Source organism: Triturus cristatus, chromosome 12 (genome assembly GCF_964204655.1).
Source record: "Triturus cristatus chromosome 12, aTriCri1.1, whole genome shotgun sequence".
Taxonomy (NCBI): Eukaryota; Metazoa; Chordata; class Amphibia; order Caudata; family Salamandridae; genus Triturus; species Triturus cristatus.
The window spans coordinates 179,631,095-179,654,846 of NC_140595.1; the positions used below are offsets into that span (position 1 = coordinate 179,631,095).

Sequence of the window (23,752 nt, forward strand, 5' to 3'; positions counted from 1 at the left end):
TTCATCCAGCAGACGAGTACAGCTTGTGAATTCGGATAAAATGTGTTTTTGCCATTGCAGCAGATGACTACTTTTTTACTTTACCACGCTGTGGCACTGATAACTGCTTCAGGCATGTATGGGAGAAAATCTGAATTTGCTTGTACGGTGGACAATCTTGGATCTTCGTTATCTTTTAATGGTGGGCTTGTCAACATATATGGCTGTGAGGACATTTGAGATGTTGGAGGTGTTGGCATATATAAAGTAGTTAATCAATGTTTTAATTTAAACTGTGTCAAATGTTATATTACTCTGATGGTGAGAAGACTGGGTCAATTAGTATGGTGTGGTTGGGCCTACGAGGTAAAAGTAGCACATTTCCTCATTAATTTTACGGCTTGCTAATTTTTATGGCAAAGGCACTGTTGATATATTAGTCAGCCTTAAACAGTGAGTACACCCATTCAACTTTAGTGTTTTTTTAGGGAATTTACAGTTTTGTTGTGATGTGGTATGTGAGGTATGGTAGTGTGTGGAAAATATGATCGTTGGTTGTGTTGATACATGGTGTTCTTTGTGTGGCTGTATGAAAGAGGGTGTTGGCGTAACTGCTGCTATTCATCTGCCTATCGCTTCCAAACAATCCCTCATTTAGCACTAATTCACCCCGAGGCGCCAATGTTTGGCCTGTCTTACTGTGTGTGCATGCCCTCTTCCCAACTCTAGCTTCCTGCCTCACCTGTGTCCCCACATCTCTGAAGCCCCTCCCTGTAGAAGCCACACTGCCTGCAACCCCTCTATGTGCTCCCACTTTCAATCTGCTTCCTAGCCCCTCTACAGCCCCTCTGTGTTTCACAGCACCCTGTGGTCCGTATATACCATCCTTCAAGTCAGCCCCTGTGAGCCCTTCCCCTGCATCCAATCTATGTGCCCCTCAAACCCATGCAGTCTATGTGTGGTCCTTCCCTTCTGAGCCCTGTGTGTTTATCTATCTGTGCCTCTCTGTTGTAGCTATCTCGCCCCTGCCGGCCCTCTGTGCCCCTCCACCCCCGAAGCTCCTGTGTGTAACTGCCTAGACCAAGATCAGCCTGAGCAACTGCCTGGCCTGCCCCCCTATTGTATGTGCTCTGCCTGATCTCATCAGCAGCAGAGCGACTTTGTGCATGGTTGGAAGATTTGGCAGTGTGTGCACCCACCCTCTTTGTTCCCTACATCACTGGGGCATGTGTCAATGTGTGCATGAATATATTCTTGCTTCAGGCACAAACCTAACCTTCCACCCAGTTTTGGCAGTCACTGTCTTTGCTAGAACAGATTCACAATTGCTTTATTAACCTTGCTGCTTTCTCAAATTTGCTTGAAAATGCGCCATTTGCCCACTTATTTTCAAACTTTTCTCTGGGGGGGGGGGGGGGGGGGGGGGGGTAGGGGGGGAGAAGCCCCCCCCCAAACTCCCCTTAGGTGGTTTGGGCTTGCTCGCTACGCTCGCTCGGCAGCAGGCGGACTTTCTGCATGGTTGAAAGGGTTGGCAGTGCGTGAATCCGCCCTTTTTGTGCTGTAAATCACAGGGGTTGTGTGTCAATGTGTGCACGATTATATTCTTGTTTCTGGTACAAACCTAACCTTACACCCAGTTTTGCTAGTCACTGTCTTTGTTAGAACAGATTCACAATTGCTTTAGTAATCTTCCTGCTTTCCCAAATTTGCTGGAAAATGCACCATTTGCCCACTTGTTTTTCCCCTTAGGTGGTTCAGGCTCGCTCGCTACACTACCATACCGTGTCCCAAAAGTGATGCATCTCCAAAATGTGTCTCCAACATGAAAAGTTTGGAAAGCCCTGTCTTCGAGGAAGAGATTTTGCCTGTGCGAGGGTGAATGATGATCCTCTTCTGAATTTAATCGATTTCAGTCTATAGTGTTTCAAAGCACTCTTTGACATCACGAGTGGGTCTCGTATCCAAAGTTGGCAGACTGTGGCTGCTTGGTTACGATTGTACTTTCGACCCCGAAGATGAAGCCAGCTTCAGAAGGTCAGCACCGGTAGGTGTCCTCCGTCTTGAGGACAGCAGAGGGTTGAGGCCCTTGGAAGGGTCTTTTCTTGGCTCTGAGGCCTTACTCTGGTATCAACTAGCACTACAGGGCACTGGTGCACCAGAAGATGGCAGCTGTTTCAGGACAAGGCCCAACGTCCGACCCCTAGTGGGCAGTGCTCAGCTCCAACATGGGGCCAATTGTGAGTTTTGAGGGGATCACATGAGGCGTGGTCTTGAGGCATGGTCCGTAGTCAACCGAGGTAGATGGAGCATCCAAGGAAGCCTGCTTCCCCTATGAAATCCTCCTTGCCAGACTCCAAGACAGAGTCAATTAACTCAGGGACTGTCTTTTGTGCTGGGAGATTAAAGCAAAAAGGGCAGATAGCCTGAAAGCTGAATAATGCATTCACTCCCAGTCAACATATCTGGGTTTAATCCATCTTTTTTTTGCCCACTACGCCAACCGAGTTTGGACTCAGCCATATGCAAATCAAGTCTTAACCTTGCTCCTCATGGGAACAGACCAGCCCTAACTACCAAGCTGGAAAATTGGTCAACTCACCCAATGCATCCTCCTCCTCCTCCTCTGGGGGAGGGGGGACAATGGCCACTATCAGCCTCACCAAAGATTGTTGCAATCCTGCAGTGAACCTGCCGTCTGTATCAGTACTGGAGCAGAGTCTTTTGCTGCAAAACAAGAACAGTCGCAAAGTCTCTCGTCGTGCTCCGATGAGCAGCAGATGGCCTGGAGGTCCACCCAAGGCTATTTAGAGTGGCATTAAGGGCATCTCTTGAAGTGAGTTTATTGCAATACATCGGGTGCTCCTTATCCAAAGGGTAATCTGGAGCACACAGTAGTCCGAAGGACCCTGGAGGGCCAGCTGCACAACAGCTGGGTCAAGGAAATTAAACAATACAGTTTGAAGAAATGCACTGAAGAGTGTTCACAGAGGAAGGAAGGTAACAGACAGACCACGACAGGAACAGACAAACTCAAGACCGGGAGCACGCTGAATCAGAGAGCAGAGAAAAACTAACAATTACGTCTGGTCCAATGCACATCCACGAACAGAAGAATCATCATCAAGACCTTGTGACTCAAAAAACAAGTTGCAATTGTCAGAGCCTAACACAAGATAGCAGAAGTATGCAGAGCATGTAAATCTACAGCTACAGAAAATATTTCCAATATATCAAGCGGGTCAGAAGCAAAATCGCTTAACTAAGACAGTTCAACAGTACTCCTGGATAAGTGTGCTTTTTCATAGAAATTTAGTATTTGGCACCAAGGGTAAGGCTCGCAATGTACCATTCACATTCCCTTCATAAGTGGTCATTCAGGTTTTCCCAAGTATTACATTCTCAAACTAATCTTCATACTATTTGCAATAAACATTAACTAACCGTATGGAGAATTGGTTTATTCTTGGCTAAGGTTATTATTCCAAGCCAATGGCCCAGGTTTTTCAGTAGGGATCGATCAGAGAAGTTTGCTGCAGCTTTGTCTGATGTGAGTAGGACCTTAAGAGAAAAATAAACATGGTGCAGTAATGAGCTGGATACGAGAACTCAAAACTCTTTAAACATGAGCTTAGAAAATACAATTGGATTTAATCTCATCGGATGGGTTATGTCAACATTGTCAACTATTTTTAATATTGACGTATTCAAAGCCAAAGAATTATTGATGTCATAGGTATAAAATGCTGTCCGAGTTATTAAACAGCGCTCAACTGAATTATAAAGTGGTGAGGAAAAAATAATGTAGATGTGTCAACCACCAAAGCAAGCACTCAAACCCACAACAGCCTAAAACTAAAGAGGTACTGAGAAGACAGCTCTCAAAGTGCGATAGAGACTGAACTGAAGGAAGTACATGTTCCATTTCATTTGGGTTTTATTTTCAGGCTATATATACCATGCACAACTTAAAATGTTGAAATAACATGGTATACATAGAACTGCAGTTGGCAGAACAAAACTTCAAGGTAAGGTATTTCAAATTATTGGGTTGTACATTTTTCACGTAGCTAGCTTATAGAACATTCACATTTTTCTCTGTCACAGCCACAAGGATATGTTACTTACCTGGTATCCTAGTTCTCTTCCAGGTGTATACTCAGTCATAAGCACTAAAAAATCCCTGCCCACGTGCGGGACCCCGGAGCATATATAAAAGGAATATGCTACTTACCAGTATGCATCTGTTCTTGGCATGTAGAGCTGCAGAGTCACACACTGAGGATAAGATCGCCATCTGGTGTTGGGCTCGGATGATTGCAGGTTGTTGTTGTCTTCGGAAGAAGCCTTTGGTCACGAGGTTGGTGACTCCTCCCCTGGACAACAGTGCGCATGGGCATCCACTCCATCGTCAGATTGTTTTTCGCCATGATGGGAAAAGATGGAGTGTATAGAAATGAAAGAAAGGATGTCCATGTGTAATGTCTAAGTAAGACGGATGCTGGAACAGATACAGGTCCCGGGGAGGCGGGCGGGCGTGTGTGACTCTGCAGCTCTACATGCCAAGAACAGATGCATACTGGTAAGTAGCATATTCCGTTCGAGGCAAATGAGCTGCAGATCACACACTGAGGATAGATTATACAGCAGTGCTTCCCCTTAGCGGTGGTCGCCTGTATCCGTTGCAGCAGCTTGAAATAAAGTTTTTAGGACAGCCTGGCCCACGGAGGCCTGTTGTTTGGCCTGCACATCAACACAATAGTGTTTAGTGAAGGTATGCGTGGTAGACCACGTGGCTGCCTTGCAAATGTCTTCTAAGGGAATGTTACCTAAGAAGGCCATAGAAGCCCCTATTTTACGCGTGGAGTGCGCCCTAGGGGGAACTGTAAGTGTACGTTTAGCCTTGAGGTAGCATATTTGGATGCATTTAACTATCCACCGGGCTATACCTGATTTGGAGATTGGGTTGCCTTTATGTGGTGGTGCGAAAGCAACAAAGAGTTGTTTTGTCTTTCGAAAGGGTTTTGTCCTGTCGATGTAATAAAGCAAGGCTCTTTTGACATCTAAGGTATGTAGGGCCCTTTCAGCTACGGAGTCTGGGTTTGGGAAAAAGACCGGTAGCTCTACTGATTGGTTAAGGTGGAAAGGGGAAATCACTTTTGGAAGAAATTTAGGGTTTGTCCTAAGAACCACTTTGTTACGGTGTAGTTGTAAGAAAGGTTCCTCTAGTGTAAGGGCTTGTATTTCACTTACTCTGCGTAGGGAAGTGATTGCGATAAGGAAAGCTACCTTCCATGTTAGGAATTGTAATTCACATTTGTGCATAGGTTCAAATGGGGGACCCATGAGTCTTGTTAGAACCACATTGAGATTCCACACTGGTGCAGGTGGCAATCTTGGGGGAAGGATTCTTTTGAGACCTTCCATAAACGCTTTGATGGCTGGTACCTTAAAAAGGGACAGGTGTTGCCTATTTTGCAAGTAGGCTGCCAAGGCTGCTAGGTGTAAACGTATAGAGGAATACGCTAGATTGCATCTTTGCAAGTGTAGTAGATAGCAAATGATGTTTTGGATGGAAGCGTCCAATGGATGTATGTCATTATTAGCGCAGTAGATGGCAAATCGTTTCCATTTAGCGGCATAACACGCTCTAGTAGTAGGGCGTCTGGCTTCCTTTATGATATTCATACAGTCTGGAGGGAGATTGAGGTAACCGAACTCTAAGACCTCAGGAGCCAGATCGCTAGGTTCAGTGTTTGAGGATCTGGGTGTCTGATTTCTCCATGGTTCTGGGTTAATAGATCCGGGGAGAGGCGTAGCCTTTGATGTGGAACTAAGGATAGTTCTAGAAGCGTGGTGAACCACGGTTGACGTGCCCAAGTGGGAGCCACTAGTATTAGTGTTAGTGACTGTTGTTTCAGTTTGCGTACCACAAATGGAACTAGTGGGAGAGGCGGAAAGGCGTACGCAAATCTGCCTGACCAGTTCATCCATAGGGCATTGCCCTTGGACTGTGGGTGTGGAAACCTGGCGGCGAAGGTTGGGCATTTTGTGTTTTCGGGAGTGGCGAACAGGTCTATGTCTGGTTGTCCCCACTTTTGGAAGAAGGGGAGTAGAACCTTGGGGTGTAGTTCCCATTCGTGGATCTGCTGTGTGTGGCGACTTAGGAGGTCGGCCACTTGATTGTGGATCCCTGGGAGATGTTCTGCTAAGAGATAGATGTTTTGGGGAATTGCCCATCTCCAGATTTGCTGTGCCAGTTGGGACAGTTGGGGAGAGTGTGTCCCTCCCTGTTTCTGTATATAATACATTGTCGTCATGTTGTCTGCGTAGGAGGACAGTTTTGTTCTTTAGGTGAACTTGAAAGGATTTTAGTGCTAGGAACACTGCTAAGAGTTCCAGGTGGTTGATGTGGAGCAGTTTTTGTTGACTGGTCCATCTGCCCTGAGTGGTATGGTGAAGGAGGTGGGCTCCCCACCCCGTGAGAGATGCGTCGGTAGTTAGCACAACTTGTGGAAGAGGCTCTAAGAACGGTCGCCCTTTGGACAGGTTGATGGTGTTCCACCATTTCAGTGAGCGAAGTGAGCGACTGTCCACCAACACCAGATCGGTAAGTTGTCCGTGAGCTTGGTTCCACTGTTGTGCTAAACATTCCTGTAAGGGACGCATTTGAAGTCGTGCGTGTGGGACTATGGAGATGCATGACGCCATCATGCCTAGGAGCTGCATGAACACTCTTGCTGGGAGAGATGGATGAGTTTGAAATTGAGAGATGAGATTTTGTATACTGGCTATCCTGGCAGTGCTGGGATAAGCAATGGCCTTGGATGTATCTATGGTTGCTCCTAGATATTGATGTAAGTGGGAAGGTTGTAGGTGGGATTTGGGGTAGTTGATAGTGAATCCGAAATCGTGGAGAGTTTGAATCGTGCGATGAGTGTGGAGAACGCATTTTTGGTATGTATTGGCTTTTATGAGCCAATCGTCCAGATAGGGGAAGACATGGATCTGTTGTCTTTTGAGGTGCGCTGCCACGACTGCTAAGCACTTGGTGAACACTCTGGGTGCTGTTGTTACTCCGAATGGGAGAACTGTAAATTGATAGTGTTGCCCATCTACCACAAATCGTAGATATTTTCTGTGAGCGGGATGCATAGGGATGTGAAAGTATGCGTCCTTGAGGTCTAATGTGGCAAGGAAGTCTCCCTGTTGTAAAAGTGGGAGGACTTGTTGGAGAGTGGTCATATGAAAATGATCCGAATGTATATACTGGTTTAGTAGTCTGAGATCCAGTATGGGCCTTAGTGTTTTGTCCTTTTTGGGAATGAGGAAGTATAGAGAATATACCCCTTTTCCCTGATGTTGAAGGGGGACTGGTTCTATCGCATGTTTTTGTAACAGGGATTGAACTTCTTGTTTGAGGAGAGAGAGATGATGTGAGGACATTGGGCGTTGTTTGGGCGGTATGTTTGGGGGGGATTGTATGAGTTCGAGGCAGTAGCCAGACTGGATAATTTGTCTTACCCATCTGTCTGTGGTGATGGAAGTCCAGACAGGTAGGAATTGTTGGAGTCGCCCCCCGACCGGAGTGGAATGGTCTGGGGGGGAGTGGTGGCAAGTCACTGTTTGGTGGCTGGGGAGGTGCGGGTGTTGTTGTTGTTGCCCTGCCCTCGGCCTTTGTTATTGTTTCCCCTATAACCTCCCCGGAAATAACCTCTGTTAGGGGATGTTTGTCCAGAATTTTTAAAGGTGGACGTGGTCTCAGTTGATGTGTTTTTGGAGCCTCCTCTATAAAAGGAGCGACGAAAGGAACCCCGGTTTTGAGGAGACTGCAGTGCTCCCATAGACTTGGCAGTTTCATTATCCTTCTTCATTTTTTCTAATGCAGTATCCACTGCAGGGCCAAATAACTGCTCTTGGTTGAAAGGTTGAGCCAGAATTGCGGTTTGAACCTCCGGTTTAAAACCGGAAATACGGAGCCAGGCATGTCGTCTGAGTAAGACGCTAGTATTGACCGCCCTAGAAGCAGTGTCTGCCGCATCTAAGGCGCATTTAATGGAGGCATTAGATATTAATTTGCCTTCTTGAATGAGGTCAGTGGCCTGGGACTTAAAGGGTTCAGGCAGATGTTGCATAAGGTCCTCAAGTTGGTCATAATGTGCCCTGTCATACCGAGCTAACAGGGCCTGGGTATTGGCAATACGCCAGTGGTTCGCCGCCTGTGCGGCGACTCGTTTGCCTGAGGCCTCTAAAAGCTTAGACTCCTTGTCTGGGGGGGGGCGTTTCTCCAGTTGTCTGTGAGTTAACGCGCTTCCTGGCATTTGATACGACCAAGGAGTCTAAAGGGAGCTGGGCTTTAATGTATGCAGGGTCCTGCGGGGCTGGTCGGTACTTTTTTCCGATGCGGGGGTTGAGAACCCTCGCTCGAACAGGGTCTTTAAAGACGTCAGTGGCATGCTTTATAACCCCTTTAATCATGGGAAGTATATGAACAGTTTTTTGTGACTGCTCAAAGGTATCTAGGAGAAAATCCTCCTCAAGGGGGTCCGTGTGCATAGTGACACCATGGAACGTTGCTGCCCTATTTATTAGTTGGCCAAACCCTAGGTGGTCATCAGGAGGGGAGGGCTTGGAGGGGTAGGTAGTGGGGTCAGGCATGTCAGGCATTGGATAAGACCAGTCATCTACCGGTGCTGTGTCTGGAAAAGTAAACGGGTCGGTTGGATCAACAGGATCATTAAATAAATCAGGGTCCGCCCCTCCCCCTAAGTCATCATTATCATCCTGTGGAGGAGGTGAATGATAGGGAGGTGGTAAAGGTAAAGGAGAAACAGGAGGAGGAGGGGGGGGGACGGGTTAGAAGGTAAAACAGGAGAGGAAGGACGAAGTGGTGAAGTGGCACAGTCCTTTTTCCGTATGGGAGCTGGGGGAGGTGTAGTGTCCAGCTTCCGTTTTTTATATGGGATGGCAGTCACATGTCCAGTGTTAGGATTGATGTAGATCCGCTTTTGAGTAGGATCTGGTCGAAAAAGTTCATCTGGCTCCGAAGGTGGTGGCGGCGACGTCCGCTTCGGGTCTTTATGAGCTGTTTTCGGTGTGGACGTAGTTTTCGGTGTGGACGTAGTTTTCGGTGCCGATGATGTTTTCGGTGCCGAAGGATGTTTCAGGTCCGATGGATTTTTCGGAGGCGATGGAGTTTTCGGAGCCGATGTATGTTTCGGTGCCGATGTATGTTTCGGTGCCGATGTATGTTTCGGTGCCGATGTATGTTTCGGTGCCGATGTATGTTTCGGTGCCGATGTATGTTTCGGTGCCGATGTATGTTTCGGTGCCGATGTATGTTTCGGTGCCGAGGGACTTTTAGGCATCGATGTCGAAGAACGTTTCGGCGCCGGTGGAGACTTCGGTGCCAAGGAACGTTTCGGTGCCGATGGAGATTTCGGTCTTGAAGCCTGTTTCGGTGCCGATAGTGGTTTTTTCGGTGCTGAGGGTGTTAAAGGCACAATCAGATGAGGTTTGCTCGAGCCCGAGCCACCTACAGGCTTAGATGTCTTCGGAGCCGGGCCCGAGGGCGGGGCTTCTGAAGAGGATTTCCGGTCGCGACTGGGCCCAGCTGGCGGAGTCTTGACCAATGCTTTTTTGGATGGGGCAGGGGCAGGGGGGGTGGTACTCACACGCTGCCCTGGAGTGATGAGGTCATCGGAATCGTCGGCCTCGGACACGATCTCGAGATCTTCGGTGTCGTCTTCGGGAACATCTTGAGCAAAGATGTCCTCCGGTTCTGGAGCTGGTTTGGCCATAATATGGCGTCGAGCTCTTCGGTCCCGGAGGGTCTTCTTCGAACGGAAAGCGGCACAAGCTGGACAGGTGGACTCGTTGTGTTCCGGCGACAGGCAGAGGTTACAAACCTCGTGGTGGTCACTGTGGGGGAACTTCGCTCCACACTGGGGGCATTTTTTGAAGGGTGTCCTGTCCATCATCCGCTTCCGGAACCGGTCTGAGTTGATTTCAAAGTCGATGGAATGAAGATTAAGGAGTTAAATTGATTGCTAGAAGTTTTCTGCTGGAGCGGAAAAAAGTTCATCCGAACCCAATGGCGGAAAAAAACAATCTGACGATGGAGTGGATGCCCATGCGCACTGTTGTCCAGGGGAGGAGTCACCAACCTCGTGACCAAAGGCTTCTTCCGAAGACAACAACAACCTGCAATCATCCGAGCCCAACACCAGATGGCGATCTTATCCTCAGTGTGTGATCTGCAGCTCATATGCCTCGAACATACATATATGTGTATGTTTAGAACCACAAGTACATAGTACTTCCAAAACACACATATATACATGTATGACACATATGCAGCCTATTATAGATCCAATAGATTAAAATGCCAAGATTACATGGATTTCGATTGGAAGAAAATATCACATGTAAATAGTGCAATATAGAACATATACTGCATTAGTGTTACACAACAAACTTTATTTTCATTTTTTTTTGTAAAACAGTAATAGCAGGCAATTTGTTCTTAGGCTGCATAGATGAATAACATCACAGTACAATAAAAAAAACTGGCACCTTGCCTTTAAGGCTTCAGAGAACCTGGACACCGTTTCTTTAAGACCTCCAGGAGCCCCCTGATCCCATCATGCACCACATGTGACAGTTAAGTCCGTTCTATTTTACGGTGTACTAACATGTAGTAACCAGGATATCAGATGCAAACACGCGATCGCACTGTTAATGCTCGTCCGGGGAGCCGGGAGGGTTGCTTATGACTTTGATGAGTATACCCCTGTAAGAGAACTAGGATTACAGGTAAGTAACTTATCCTTCTCTTCCAGGGGATAGTCATCAAAAGTCATAAGCACTGAATAGAATAGTAAGCCCATACCCACTTCCTTGCGGACGAGCAAACAGCACCAAGAACAAGTAACATAGCATCTAATATGTAATCATCCCAACAAATTTGAGTGAGGCTTGCCCGAATTGAGCATCCGCCTGTGTTTTAGAGTGCAAACAGTAATGGCGCTTGAAAGTATGTACTGAACGCCATGTTGATGCTTTACAAATTTCTGCCATAGGAATGTTTCTAAGGAGAGCTGTGGTGTAGGCCTTCCCCTGGTAGAATGGGCCTTAGGCTTGCCCGGGAGGACTCTATTGACCAGTTGGTAGGACAAAGATAGACAAAACACTATTCACCTAGAGGTAGATCTTTTAAAAGCTGCAGAATGAGTATTTATGGACCCATAGTTTATAAACAGTCTGTCCGTTTTCCTCAAGCTCTCTGTCTTATGCAAGTAGAACTTCAGAACCCTCTTGAGGTCCAGAGAATGGAGGGACCTTTCCAGGGGATTTGAAGGATTCGAAAGGAATGTGGGGAGAGTGATTGTCTGATTAATGTGGAAATCTGAGACTACTTTGGGTAAGAAACTCAGATGTGTTCTTAAAACCACTCTGTTTGCATAAAGAACAGTGTAGGAACCTTTACAGCACAGTGCCTGGGTCTCACTCACTCTGCGAGAAAAGGTGATAGCCACTAGAAAAGCGTCTTTCCATAGCAAATGTTGTAAAGAAGCTCTGAATAGCCTCAAAGGGAGCACCCATCAAATTTGTTTGAACAATGTTGAGTTACCAAGGTGCAGAAGAAGCCCTGATTGGTGGGTAAACTATGCACAGATATGAATTCAGCAGCCCACATGCCTCGAACGCACCTGTTCCTGACCTAGGATGGGATCATGTCCATAGTTCATGCAACGTAAGTAAAAACGCTTCTACTTAAAAGCATAGGATTGTCTAGTGGAAGGTCTCTTGGCCTCTTTTAGAATGTTCATACACTCTAGAGTTAAATCTAGGTGTCCGTATTGAAGGACATCAGGAGCCATGACGTCTATCATAGGGATGAGAGATTGGGGTGAAACACCTTCCCTTCGCTCTTGGATAATGGGTCTGGACGGCATTAACTGTACGAAACTGGCTCTATATATACTACACCAAAATGAGGTATAGTGTGTATAGAGTCCAGGTGACCTCAAGAGTAGGCAGAGGTTAAAGTTCGATAGAACCTTACTCTCCATTTGTGGTAGTGTGGTCGAGCAGTAAGGCAGTTTTAGAGGACGGTGTTAAGCATTTGATGTACACAGTCAGCAAATTAATTCACACACTGAACTGAAGCAAAAGTTACTGACCTTCGGTAACGATATATCTGTAAGAAACATTAATTAGTGATGGATTCCTTACCTTAGAAATTACCCCCAGGCATCAGACTGGACCCAGAAAGTTTGTCAGCAGTCCTCTGCTCGTCGGAAGGTAGCGTCATGTGGCTCTGCGTTAGTCGTAGGCGTCATGATCGCCAGGATGACGTTGCGGCAGCTACTTAGACGCCGCCCTCGCGCACAAACGTCAGTTCTGTACACAACTTTCTGCGCCAGGAACGCAGAGCCATGCAAGACACTGACCACTGGTGCATTGAAACTAGGGCCCTGAAAGGGACGACCTTATCCCTAGAAATCAGTTCGCAGAACGGGGAGGATATGTGGGGCGGTAAGGAATCTATCACTTACTAGCGAGGCCCACGTGGCTGCCTGACAGATGTCTTGCAGGGGGACACTACGTCCCAATCCAGTAGTAGCTGCTGTCGCCCTGGTAGAATGGGCACGAAACCCCACCGGAGGTTCTTTTTTAGCTAGAGAATAACAGGCTTTGATACACAAGATGACCCAGCGGGAGACAGTCTTTGTGTACAGCCCGGCCTTTCTTGGCACCTACAAAGCCAACAAAGAGCTGGACATCCACCCAGAACGGTTGTGTGCGATTCAGGTCAAATGGAATAGCACGTTTTGGGTCCAGACAGTGGAGCCTCTCTTCCTCCCTCGAAGAGTGCAGAGGCAGAAATAAAGTGAGCAAAGTGATAGTTTGCCCAATGTGGAAGGGAGTAACAACCTTTGGCAAGAAGGAAGGATGAGTGCAGAGCACAACCTTGTCTGGCTGAACAGACAGAAAAGGAGGTTTACAGGAAAGAGCCTGGAGCTCACTCACGTGCCTAGCGGAGGTGATGGCAATAAGGAAAGCGGTCTTCAAAGTTAGTAAACTAAGAAGACAGTTGTGAAGCGGCTCAAAAGGAGTGCACATCAAATAAGTAAGAATCAGATTCAAGTCCCACTGTGGCATCACAAACGGAATAGAAGGTAAAAGGTGACTAATGCCTTTAAGAAATCTACTTGCGACAGGGGACTTGAAAAGAGAGGGCTGATCAGGGAGCCTGAGAAAGGCCGAAATTGCAGAAAGATACCCCTTAATAGTGCCCAGCGCAGAGCCCTGCCGGGCCAAAGAAAGGAGGAACAAAGGACTTCTGAAAGAGGGGCAGAAAGGGAATCCACAGCCTTTGCTGTGCACCATGCCACAAATTTGTTCCACCGGCAGGCGTATACCAATTTAGTGGAGGGACGCCTGGCTGCCAGAATGATATCACAGACTTCAGGAGGCAAGTAAAATGGAATCAACTGTTGCCGCTCGAATCTCCACGCAAGGAGGAGGAGGCTGGTCAGGTTCGGGTGGAGGACCGTCCCCTGCTGCTGTACCGGAAGATCCTCTCAAAGAGGCTATCGGATTGGGGGATCCACACTCCTACTGAGTAGCTCGGGATACCAAACTCTTCGAACCCAGAAGAGAGCCACAAGAATGAATTGGGCCCGGTTGCGCCTGATCTTCAGCACTCCGGGCAGCAGTGGTATAGGCGGAAAGGCGTACAACAGACCGCGAATCCACTCGTGACGAAAAGCGTCGCAGAGCGAGTGCCGCCTTTGAAATTCCAACACGCAGAACTGCTGACATTGCGCGTTCTCTTCGGTGGCGAATAGATCTAACCAAGGCTCTCCCCATATTTGAAAGAGACCTTGCGCCAGCTCCGAGTGAAGATGCTATTCGTGATCCATCAAGCACCTGCGGCTGAGTTCGTCCGCCCTGTCGTTCAAATAACCTGCCATGTGTTGAACCAGCAAAGAAATGCCTCCACGTTCCAGCCATGTCCAGAGACGCAGAGACTCCTGACATAGGGTCCACAACCCCACCCCTCCTTGCTTGTTGCAGTACCACATGGCGGTGGTGTTGTCTGAACACCTGCACTACTCTCCCCTTGACAGAGGGAAGAAATGCCTTCAGTACAAGCAGGATCACCCGGAGCTCCAGAAGGTTGATATGGAGCCTGGACTCCGCCAGAGACCACAGGCCACTGATCTCCGAGTTTCCCCTGTGGCCGCCCCATCCCAGGAGGGACGCATCGGTCACTGTGTGCTTGTTGGGGAAGGGAGAGTGATCTGCCGCTGACCCAATGCTGGTACGAGAGCCACCACATCAACTGTTGAGCCGTGCCCTCCGAGATCTGACAGGTCCCCTTGATGCTGCACCCACTAGAACTTCAGGTCCCACCTTCAGAGCCCGCATAGGCCATCTGGCATGCTTGGTCAGCAGGAGGCCCAGCAGCCTCAAGGTCATCCTGACCGAAACCCAGGACAAGGGCCGAAAGATCGGAATCAAGAGCCTGAATATCCCTAACCAGCTGATCGGGAGGATAGACGCGAAACTGCGCCGAGTCCAGAACCGCTCTGACGAAGAACCAAGTGCCACCCCAGCCGCGATCAACCAGAGGGTAAGATTCCCGACGTCAAAAGGCACCCCTGCACCCGGCGCCCTGCGACCCCCTGTGCCCAATCCCGGGGTACCCACCTAACCTACAACTACCCAACTTACCTCTCGAAGTGGTGGTGGCACCTGAAACATCCTCGTCCCCGAGCCTGCAGCCTCTTTCCAAACCGGAACATTCCCATTGATTTCCATTGAGAGCCCTAAGGCTCAAAAGCACCCTGCACCCAGCCGCCCGAGTGGCCCTGGCAGTGCCCTCTCTACACTAACCTACTTCCCCACTTGCCCTGAGTAAGTGACCAGGAGCCCAGCTCCCACAGCCGCGTGGCTTGCCAGACAGCAGCCACCAACCAAGGCCCCCCTATCCCTCATAGGATAACATTGGGCCCAACTCTCTCTGCACCCGGCCGTCCTGAAACCGCTGAGGGTGAACCAACTGTACCTACCTGACACTGGGGGACCCCTGAGTCCATGCCCGGAATTTCAATACTACCAGTCGAGTACTTACCCTTAAACCGCTAACTTCATTTTCCTCATAGGGTAACATTGACTGGCTTTTTCTTCAAAAATCTTTTAAGTGTGAACTTTTCAAAACTGCAAAAATTCACCAAAAATCAGCCAAGTGACAGAAACGAATTTACTCACCTGCTCCTAGGTGAGCTCCCAGTGCTGGATCTTGGTGCCCAGCCCTGACTCTGAAAAGTGTTCACAACTATACTTACCTCCAACTCATTTTTCTCCCATAGGAAACCATTGTCTGCTTTTCTGTGAAATTTCTTCTAAGTGTCTACTTTTGCAAATTTGAAATATTCTTTTAAAATCGTACCATTTCTGCAAACGAAATTACTTACCTGCTTTTGATAAGGACCCCAGTCCTGGGTCTAGGCACCCAGTCCTGGATTACTAAAGTAACGATAAAGTACTCTACCTGCAATTTGAATTTCTTGCCATAGAGATCCATTGAATGTTTTCTGTGAGATATTTTCTAAGTGCTAACTTTTGAAATAGCTAAATATTATTTAAAAATCATTACAGTTATTAAATCGACTTGCATCACTTGATTCTGAATACTGACCCCAGGCTGGTTCTAGGAGCCAGACCTGGAATTCCAAAAGTAATCTGAAAAGTAATTTATTACAAATAACCTGAATTTACCATTGAGCTCAATGCATTGTTAGGTTTAGGAAATAGGATTGTTTATTGCAACCAACTGTGACTGTTTACACAAATTTATTGCTTAAACAAAAGTATTTATATTCAACTCTCTCAGTCTGAGAAAGTATATTTTTACCCCCTTTGTGGTTCTAAAAATAAAACAAGCATATATTTTATATATACAAATCATTGGCCTAGAGTTCAGTTATTGAGTGTGTGAAACCATTTGCTGACTGTGTACAATAAATGCTTTACACTGTCCTCTGGTACTGCCTTACTGCTCGACCAAGCTACCACTTTTGAGAGTAAGGTCATACCTAACTTTGACCTCTATCAGCCTCTGGGGGACTGTGGACTCTGTACACCCTGTACCTATTAGGGAACAGTATATACAGAGCCACTTTCTCACAAATGGTTCTTGTATGGTTAAAGCCTGGATTTCACTCACCCTTCGGAGGGATGTGATAGCGAGAAGGAAAGCCACTTTCCATGTGAGGAACTGCAATTCGCATTTATGCAGAGGTTCAAATGGGGGTCCCATGAGCCTTGTAAGAACAATGTTTAGATTCCACACTGGAGAGGGTGGTAATCTGGGAGGAGTAATTCTTTAGTCCTTCCATGAAGGCTTTGATCGCAGGCACTCTAAAGAGTGACAAGTGTTGTCGATTTTGTAAGTAGGCTGCCAATGCCGCTAGGTGGAGACATATGGATGAGTATGCCAAATTACATCTTTGCAAGTGTAGCAGGTAGCAAATGATGTCCTGGATGGATGCATCCAGTGGGTTTATATGATTGTTAGTGCAGTAAATGGCAAATCTTTTCCATTTTGCAGCATAGCATGCTCTAGTGGTAGGTCGTCTGGCTTCCCTTATAATATTCATGCAGTCTGGTGGTAGGTTGAGATAGGTAAGGAGCAAACCAAGAGAAAAGGCTTCGTCCTGCTCGGCCCGGATATCCGGGCCGAGCAGGACGAAGCCAGGTATTCCACGGGAGTGTGCGAGCATGGAAATACTATAGCTCACTACCCCCCTCTCGGACCCATGACGCTAACAATACCTTTGTACTGAGCGTTACTAGCCCCTGAATTATAGGATGGCTTTTTGCGGTATAAGAGTAAGTTGTACCGTATAATAACACCACTGGTTAGGGTGCACCTTAGCGTGTGCATACCGCCGTGGTGCTCCCCATGGTCCTGACGAATGCTTAGCCAACTAGGCATGTTAAGCAGAAACATGTTGACCTATCCATAATTAGGACGAGCCTTGTCCCACCTAATAGGCCGGCTCTTGTCCGACTCACTTGCTTTTATCCGGTTTTTGGTTTGCCAGAATTAAATTGGTTATTGGTTAAAACCATTTACCTTTTAAACTTTCACCTTCCGTTCTATCACAACCAGCTCCGCTGTAATTCAGGCGTTGCAGCACACCAGAGAGGCATTCGGCCTCTCTGGTGGGAACCCGATGATGAAGCATGTCACCAACTAGGTTGGTGAGTGAGGGTTCTTTTAAAACACTATTTTGGTTTTTGCCCACGCCTTTTCTCTTGGTTTGCTCCTTACCTAACTCACTCTTTTGTTGTTGATTTATTATTAACCAGGGGGATCAAGAGTGATTTTCCCTCACCCTCTTGTTGTTATTGTGGTAGGTTGAGATAACCAAACTCTAGGACTTCAGGAGCCAGATTGCCAGGTTCAGTTGACCTGGATCTGGGTGTCTGATTTCTCCATGGTTCTGGGTTAATAAGAATGGGGAGGGATGCCGTTTTTGGTGGGGCACTAGCGCAAGTTCCAGTAGTGTTGAGAACCAAGGTTGGCGTGCCCATGTTGGAGCTACTAAGATCAGTTAGAGAGACTGTTGCCTGAGCTTCGGTACCACTCATGGAATGAGTGTGAGAGGCGGAAAAGCGTACGCAAATCTGCCTGACCAGTTCATCCATATTGCATTGCCCTTTGACCCTGGGTGGGGAAACCTGGCGGCGAAGGTTGGGCATTTTGCGCTTGTGTGTGGCGAACAGATCTAGGTCTGGTTGGCCCCATTGTTGGAAAAAGGGGAGTAGCACTTTTGGATGTAATTCCCATTCGTGGATCTGTTGAGTCTGTCGACTTAACAGGTAGGCAATCTGATTGTGAACCCCTGGAAGGTGTTCTGCGAGTAGGTATATTTTCTGGGGAATGGCCCATCTCCAAATGTTCTGTGCGAGCTGGGACAGCTGGAGAGAATGTGTGCCTCCTTGTTTCTGTATGTAATACATGGCTGTCTTGTTGTCTGTCCGAATGAGGACAGTTTTGATTTGGAGATGTATTTGGAATGATTTTAGTGCTAGAAACACTGCTAGCAGCTCCAGGTAATTGATGGAGCATTTTTTGTTGAGTGGTCCATTTGCCCTGAGTGGTGTGGCCGAGGAGGTGGGCTCCCCATCCTGCGAGCGATGCGTCCGTTGTCAGCACTATCTGTGGAAGAGGCTCTAGGAACAGCCGCCCTTTGGAGAGGTTTGTTATGTTCCACCATTTGAGAGAGCGATGTGTGCGGCTGTCCACCAACACCAGATCCGCAAGTTGTCCGTGAGCCTGGTTCCACTGACCTGCTAGACATTCTTGCAAGGGATGCATTTGAAGTCTTGCATGAGGCACAATGAAGATGCATGACGCCATCATGCCTATGAGTTGCATGAACACTCTTGCTGGAAGAGAGTGTTGGATTTGGAATTTTGCGATAAGAGCTTGCATATTGGCTATCCTGGCTGGATTGGGATATGCTCGGGCTGTGGAGGTGTTTATTGTGGCTCCCAGATACTGATGTATGTGAGCAGGTTGGAGGTGAGATTTGTGATAGTTTATTGTGAATCCCAAGTTGTGTAAAATTTGGATAGTTTGGCGAGTGTGTAGGACACACTTGTTGAATGACTTGGCTTTTATTAGCCAGTCGTCTAGATACGGGAAGACATGAATTTGTTGCCGTCTGAGATGTGCTGCTACTACTGCTAGACATTTTGTGAATACTCTGGGTGCGGTTGTTACACAGAATGGGAGGACTGCAAACTGGTAGTGTTGTCCGTCCACCACAAACCTTAAATACTTCCTGTGGGCAGGATGTATGGGAATGTGGAAGTAGGCGTCCTTGAGATCTAGTGTGGCAAGGAAATCGCCTTGTTGCAGTAGTGGGAGCACTTGTTGAAGAGTGCTCATATGGAAATGATCTGAGTTTATGTACAGATTTAGGGGTCTGAGGTCTAGTATTGGTCTCAGAGTCCCGTCCTTTTTGGGGATTAGGAAGTAGAGTGAATATACCCCTTTACCCTGATGTTGTAAGGGAACTGGTTCTATTGCGTTCTTTTGAAGCAATGAGAGAACCTGTTGTTTGAGGAGTGTAAGATGATCTTGTGACATGGAACGCTGTTTGGGTGGTATATGCGGGGGGAGTAGTTGTGAGTTCCAGGCAGTAACCATACTGGATAATTTGTCTTACCCACCTGTCTGTTGTGATGGAGTTCCAGACAGGTAGGAACTGTGTTAGTCTTCCCCCAACCGGAGTGGAATGGTCTGGGGGGAGTGGAGGGAAGTCACTGTTTTGTGGCCGGGGAGGTGCGAGTGTTATTACCTCGACCTCGCCCCTTGTTGTGGTTTCCTCTGTATCCGCCTCTAAAATATCCTCTACTGTGGGATGTGTGTGTGGTGGTTTTGAATGCAGAGGAAGTGTCCGTTCCAATATTTTGGAGGCTCCTCTATAGAAGGAGCGCCGAATGGACCCACGTGGTTGGGGAGATTGTAATGCACCCATGGACTTAGATGTTTGTGTCTTTTTAAATTTTTTTACAGTGCAGCATCTACTGCTGGCCCAAAGAGCTGTTCCTGATTGAATGGCTGACTAAGTATGGTAGTTTGTACCTCTGGCTTAAAGCCTGAGATGCGTAGCCATGCATGTCTAAGGAGCACACTTGTGTTAATTGCTCTAGAGGCGATGTTTGCGTCGTCAAGTGCACATTTAATTGCTGCATTTGAAATGAGCTTTCCCTCCTGAATGAAGTCATTTGCCTGGGTTTTGTATTGGTCTGGCAGATGTTGTAAGAGTCTCTAATTGATCGTAGTGGGCCCCATCGTAGCGTGCTAGTAGGGCTTGGGTGTTGGCAATTCGCCAATGATTAGCGGCTTGTGCTGCTACTCTTTTGCCAGAGGCTTCTAATAGTTTGGATTCTTTGTCTGGGGGTGGTGTATCTCCTGTGGTTTGGGAGTTGGTGTGTTTCCGCGCATTGGAAACGACAAAAGAATCCAAAGGGAGTTGGCCCTTGATGTAGTTGGGGTCTTCAGGAGCAAGCCTATATTTCTTTTTGATTCGTGGGTTGAGAACCCTGGCACAAACAGGGTCTTTAAAGACTTCGGAGGCGTGTTTTATCACTCCTTTAATCATGGGCAGGATTTGTACAGACTTTTGAGACTCTTCGAAAGTGTCTAATAAGAAGTCTTCCTCTGGTGCGTCTGAGTGTATTGTGACGCCGTGGTATATTGCTGCTCTATTTAATAATTGTCCAAACCCCAGGTGATTGTCAGGAGGCGATGGTTTTGAGGGATATGGCTGAAGGTCAGGCATGTTTGGTATGGGAAATGCCCAATCATCCAACGGTGTGGTGTCTGGATCCGTAAACGGATCATTAGGATCACCCCCACCCCCTAGGTCATCATAATCATCCTGTGGTGGTGTATAAGATGGAGAGGGTATATGTAATGTTGGTGTAGGCATATGGGGTGGGATAGGAGGCAGTATAGGAGAGGAAGGAGGGATAGGGGAAGTAGAAGAGTCCTTCCTATTTACAGGAACTGGGGCAGGTGGTGTATCCAGCTTCCATTTTTGCATGGCACCGCGGTGGCATGTCCAGTCTTGGGGTTGATATAGATCTTTTCCTGCCTTGGGTCTGGATGAAAAAGTTCTTGTTCTTCAGGAACAGTCTTTGGTACCGATTTTTTCGGTCCCGATCGAGGTTTTGGTTGATCTGTAGCGTGTTTGGCTTTAGGAGGTGTATGAGAGTTCTTAATCGGTGCAGACGATGGTTTCGGTGCCGATGTGGTTTTAGACACCGAAGGTGTATCTGTGGGTTTGGGAACCTTCGGTGCAGGTGTCTCTATTGGCCTTGGTGTTTTCGGTGCAGAGGGCTTCGGAGCCGATTTCGGTGCCAAGTGTTCTTTTGTCTTCGGTGCCGGTTGGACAATTACATGCGGTTTGCTCGGTCCCAAGCTACCGGAAGGCTTATGTTTCTTCGGAGCCGAGCCCGGAGGCGGGGCTTCTGAAGGAAGTTTTCGGTCTGGACTGGGGCCAGCACGCGAAGTCTTGACCAATGCCTTTGGTGGGGTTGGGGCAGGGGCAGTGGTACTTACACGTTGCCCAGGAGTGATGGGGGTAGTCTGAGTTGTCTGCTTCGGAAATTATTTGCAGATCCTCTGAATCTTCTTCCGGGACATCTTGGCCTTCATCAAAGATGTCCTCTGGTTCCGGAGCTGATCTCTGTGCTATGATGTGGCATCGAGCCCTTCAATCCCGAAAGGTCTTTTTGAATCGAAAGGATGCGCAGGCTGGACAGCTGGACTCGTCGTGTTCCGTGATAGGCACAGGTTGCAGACTTTGTGGTGGTCACTGTGCGGAAATTTTGCTCCACACTGGGGGCATTTTTTGAATGGCGTCCTTTCCATGAGCCGTAGGCCTCACGGCTTAGATAGGCCCAGCGGCCCGCATCGACGTCCGGAATCGAGCTGATGTAATCGTTGTCGAGGATGAAGGTGTTTCGATGTTTTGTTGTGAAGTTTTTTGCCTCGAGAAGCTTGGAATTGATATTTCCAACCGGAGCGGAAAAGTTGCATCCGAACCCAATGGCGGAAAAAAACACTGTCGTCCAAGGGAGGAGTCACCTACAGTGTGACCAAAGACTTCTTCCGAAGACAACAACAACCTGCAAGCATCCGAGCCCAACACTAGATGGCGATCTACTATACTAAGTGTGTGATCTGCAGCTCATATGCCTCGAACATAAGCGTCCTGAAAGTCCAACGCTACCATACAGTCTCCAGGGCAGCAAGAACCTGAGCTAAAGTCTGCATCTTGAACTTCTCCTTCCGGAAGACGACATTGACGCTCCTGAGGTCTAAGATAGGGCGTAGGCCCCCTTTGCCCTTCTTGGGAACCAGAAAGTAGTAGGAGTAACAACCCCATCCTACTTCTGGGCCAGAACACGCTCAATGGCCCCCTGGCCAAGAGGGTAGTAAATTCCTCCCGCAGAAGTCGCAAGTGATCCCCGACATGCGGTGGTACTGCAGTGGCATGGCTGGAGGGGTTGCCTCGAAGGGGAGGGAGTACCCCCTTCGGACGATTTGCAGCACCCACCTGTCCGACGTGATGGTACGCCAGTGGAGCAGGTGATGGCGAACTCTGCCTCCCACTGGCTTGGAATGGGCCTGAAAGGTCTGTCTAGGAAGGCTTTGAGGCAGATGCTGCGGGAGCAGGTGTCAGCTGACCGGCTCTGTCCCCCTGCTGCGCCTCGGCGGAATGCACATCCGCGATTGCGCTGAGGCTGGTTCTGCGGCCTGTGGCTAGACGGACGTGCGGGGGCGCCCCTTCCTTGGGATCGAAAAGCACAAGTTTGCGGGCGCGGGCCGAGAGGCCCAAGGACTTGGCCGTAGCCCTGGAGTCTTTAAAGTGCTTCAGTGCACTATCCGCTTTGTCGCCAAAAAGGCGACAGCCATCGAAGGGCATGTCCATGAGTGTGCTCTGGACAACCCCGGGGAAATTTGTGGATCTTAGCCAGGCGTGGTGACTAATCGCCACCGTCGTCGCAATCGCCCTACCTAGCGACTCCGTGGTGTCAAGCCCACATCGAATGGAGTACTATGCTGCATCCCGCCCTTCAGCAAGGGCCTGGGCGAGCAGTGTCCTGGCCTCTTCCGGACACTGGGGCAGCACGTCCGCCACCGTATCCCACAAAGAGTGGGTGTAACGGTCCAAAAGGCACGTGGTATTAATGGACCGCAACCCCAGAGGGAGGAAAACAGTTTCTTTACAAACTGCTCCAAGCTTTTGGATTACCAATCCGGAGGAGCGGACGGGAAGGCGGTTTGGGATGTAGAGACCTGGATAACCAGACTCTCAGGGGTGGGGTGTACCGACAAAGCTGGGGTAGCCCGGAGCAGGGGGGTGGTGCCGGGCCACGTTCCGATCCACAGGAGAGACTGTGGAGGGCTTGGATCAAGTGCCCATCAGAACGTCTGTGAGGGCCTCATTAAACTGCAGTAGAGGCTCCGAAGAGCTTACCAGCGGTTGAAGCACCTCAGTGAGGAGGTAAGTCTCACGGCCGCTGCAGGGAGCTCCAGGTGTAGGGGCTCGGCAGCTCTGAGCAGCACCACAGAATAAGTCGCACCCTTCGCCGTAGTCACGGAAGGAGGAGAGATGAAACCAGTGTCAGGCGAAGTGTCTAGACCACTGGTATCCTCCAGCTCGTCTGCCCAGTCCTGACTTTACTGGCACTACTGTGCCAGAGGGTCCTCAGACCCCTCCCAGTACTCCCCTTCATCAGTCTCCACGTAAACAGGCAGAAAGGATGGAGCCGGGTTATAGATGAAATGCTCATCCATTGGCGCCGAAGACGGCACCGAGCGGCACTGTTCCCACACCGGACCCGGACCGGGGCTGAAACTAGGGACGGCGTCGTCCGAAGACTGCGCCGGGAACAGCAACATAGGGGTTGGCACCAGCGGAGGGGTCGTAAGGTCAACCAGCGTCGACCGGGATCAATGCCTGAATACCTTGAGGAACTAGGGCGTCGGGTCCGAAGTAGACAACGGCGCCAGGGCCGAAGCCGCTGGCTCGCTAGGCCCCCCAGTCGGATCTGCGGGGCCGGGAGGCGCACCGACAGGCCTCAACGGCGGAGTGAGACTCCTCATGGCCACAAGGAAATCCAGAATCTCGCCCGGAGTCGCATGAGGCCCAGGGACCGGAGGGTATGGGGC

At 48.6% G+C, this 23,752-nt stretch overlaps 1 protein-coding gene across 10 annotated transcripts in view; it reads right to left on the reverse strand.

Moving 5' to 3' along the window:
• CNOT1 (CCR4-NOT transcription complex subunit 1) overlaps positions 1–23,752 on the reverse strand; it is a 1,579,387-nt gene that overhangs the window by 834,484 nt on the left and 721,151 nt on the right. For all 10 annotated transcript variants that reach the window (XM_085638198.1, XM_085638193.1, XM_085638201.1 and 7 more), the window contains one exon: positions 3,421–3,537. In XM_085638198.1, the coding sequence (XP_085494324.1) occupies positions 3,421–3,537 (117 nt within the window). The remainder of the gene's footprint in view (positions 1–3,420; positions 3,538–23,752) is intronic.